Source organism: Emiliania huxleyi (assembly GCF_000372725.1).
Source record: "Emiliania huxleyi CCMP1516 unplaced genomic scaffold EMIHUscaffold_614, whole genome shotgun sequence".
NCBI classification, from domain to species: Eukaryota; Haptophyta; order Isochrysidales; family Noelaerhabdaceae; genus Emiliania; species Emiliania huxleyi.
In genome coordinates, this window is record NW_005197393.1 from 2,583 (window position 1) to 4,085 (window position 1,503).

The 1,503-nt window shown below is 62.3% G+C and overlaps 1 protein-coding gene across 1 annotated transcript in view; it reads left to right on the plus strand.

Moving 5' to 3' along the window:
- EMIHUDRAFT_120325 (hypothetical protein) overlaps positions 1–1,256 on the plus strand; it is a gene marked incomplete at both ends in the record, with an annotated part of 2,405 nt that extends 1,149 nt beyond the window's left edge. Inside the window, 2 exons of the mRNA XM_005763859.1 lie at positions 854–975; positions 1,068–1,256. Of these exons, the coding sequence (XP_005763916.1) occupies positions 854–975; positions 1,068–1,256 (311 nt within the window). The remainder of the gene's footprint in view (positions 1–853; positions 976–1,067) is intronic.
- Positions 1,257–1,503: the final 247 nt, after the last annotated feature.

A 1,503-nucleotide genomic window follows, 5' to 3' on the forward strand; every position in this document is an offset into this window, starting at 1 on the left:
ATCGCCCTCGCCATCATCACCATCCGCCGCCGCCGCAGCAAGGAGTCCCCCCCCCTGCCGCTCGTCTGATCCCGGCAGAACGAGGTGCGACCCTGGAGTGCTCTTGCGGGGCGAAGAGTTGCTCGAGCTCCTCGGACTCGGGCTCGCGAGCTTTTGGCGCGCTAGTTGGCCGCGCAGGCAGAGGGGCGTGGGGGGAGGGAGGTGCGGTTTCGGGGTCGGTCTGCTCTCTGGGAAGGGGAGGGGCGCGCGGGGCGGCGGCGTGGGAGGGGCGGGGGCAGTCAGGCCGTTTGTGTCCTCCGGCCCTCATTTCTTCGTTCTCGAATCGTCAATCGTGCGTGCGCTGTACGAGACTGGTGGTGTCCAAGCCCTCAGTGTGCACCATGTCTCAGGCCTGACGGGTGATGCTGTTGCTGATGCGTGATGGGTGCGCGCTGAGAGAGATAGCTGTGAGCGTGAAAGGAAAATCATTTTGAAGGTTGTGAACGGCGTCTCGAATGGCGAAGCTTAACACCGAGGGACCGCCGCGACGAGTAGACCTAACTCGGACAAGTCGGTCGACAAGCTGGTCGAGATTTCCAATAGCCAGCTCGAAAAATGCTGTCGGCCAACGACAAATCCTTACTTGATCGACTCCGTGATGAGATCGCTGAAAGTCGCCGTTTGCAGCGGAAGCAGGCCATCGCGCTGGCGACAACGGCAGAGCTTATCTCTAGGGTCGACGAACGCCTCGGAAACTTGGAGCTGCATGTGCGAGAAAGGGCTTGTGTCATCGGCCTCGCTCAGAGCACTGAGCAGTTTAGCAGCCTTGCCAATCAGATTGAGCTCTCCGCCGGGGGCGACGGGCAGCCTGCAGGTCACATCATGATGCCTCCGCCGCCAGTGCCGCCCTCGGCAGCGACTCGGGCGGCATGCGCAGCGGCGATCTGCGGCGACGCTGGCGCAAGCATGTCTCCGGCCCAGGGTGTCCTCCATGTGGTGCGTTTATCACACCCTCTCGTTGGTAGCTGCACCTATGACCCGTTGACCCCTCTCCGCACCCCCCCTCCCCTTCCGCCCCTGTTTGCAAGGGGGACGCATCGCAGGCTATCTACCTCCCCCTCGCCTGCCTTGCCGACCCTTACTTCGACGCTGCACGGCTACACAGCCGCGGCCACGACAGCGGCTGCGGCAGCGACGGCGGCGGCGGCGGCCGCTGCAGCGGCAGCAGCCGCCGCGGCCGCGGCGACGACAACCGCAGAATCCACCAGTACATGTAGGCGGCAGATCAAGCGACATCAAAGGGCAGGCATGGATCCCCGGAGGCGGTATTCGACATCCTTCGGTCGTGAAACCACCGACTATATCTCTGTTGCTTTGGCTACTCGAGTAGTTCCATTTCACTGTGGCACAGCTCGCGTAACAACACCTTGATTATGACCATTTGCGCATAAAGGTACATCCCGGTGCCTTCCGGAGACAGCCGAACCCCCACCCCCTTTATCAAAACTTTTTTCCTGCAGCGAC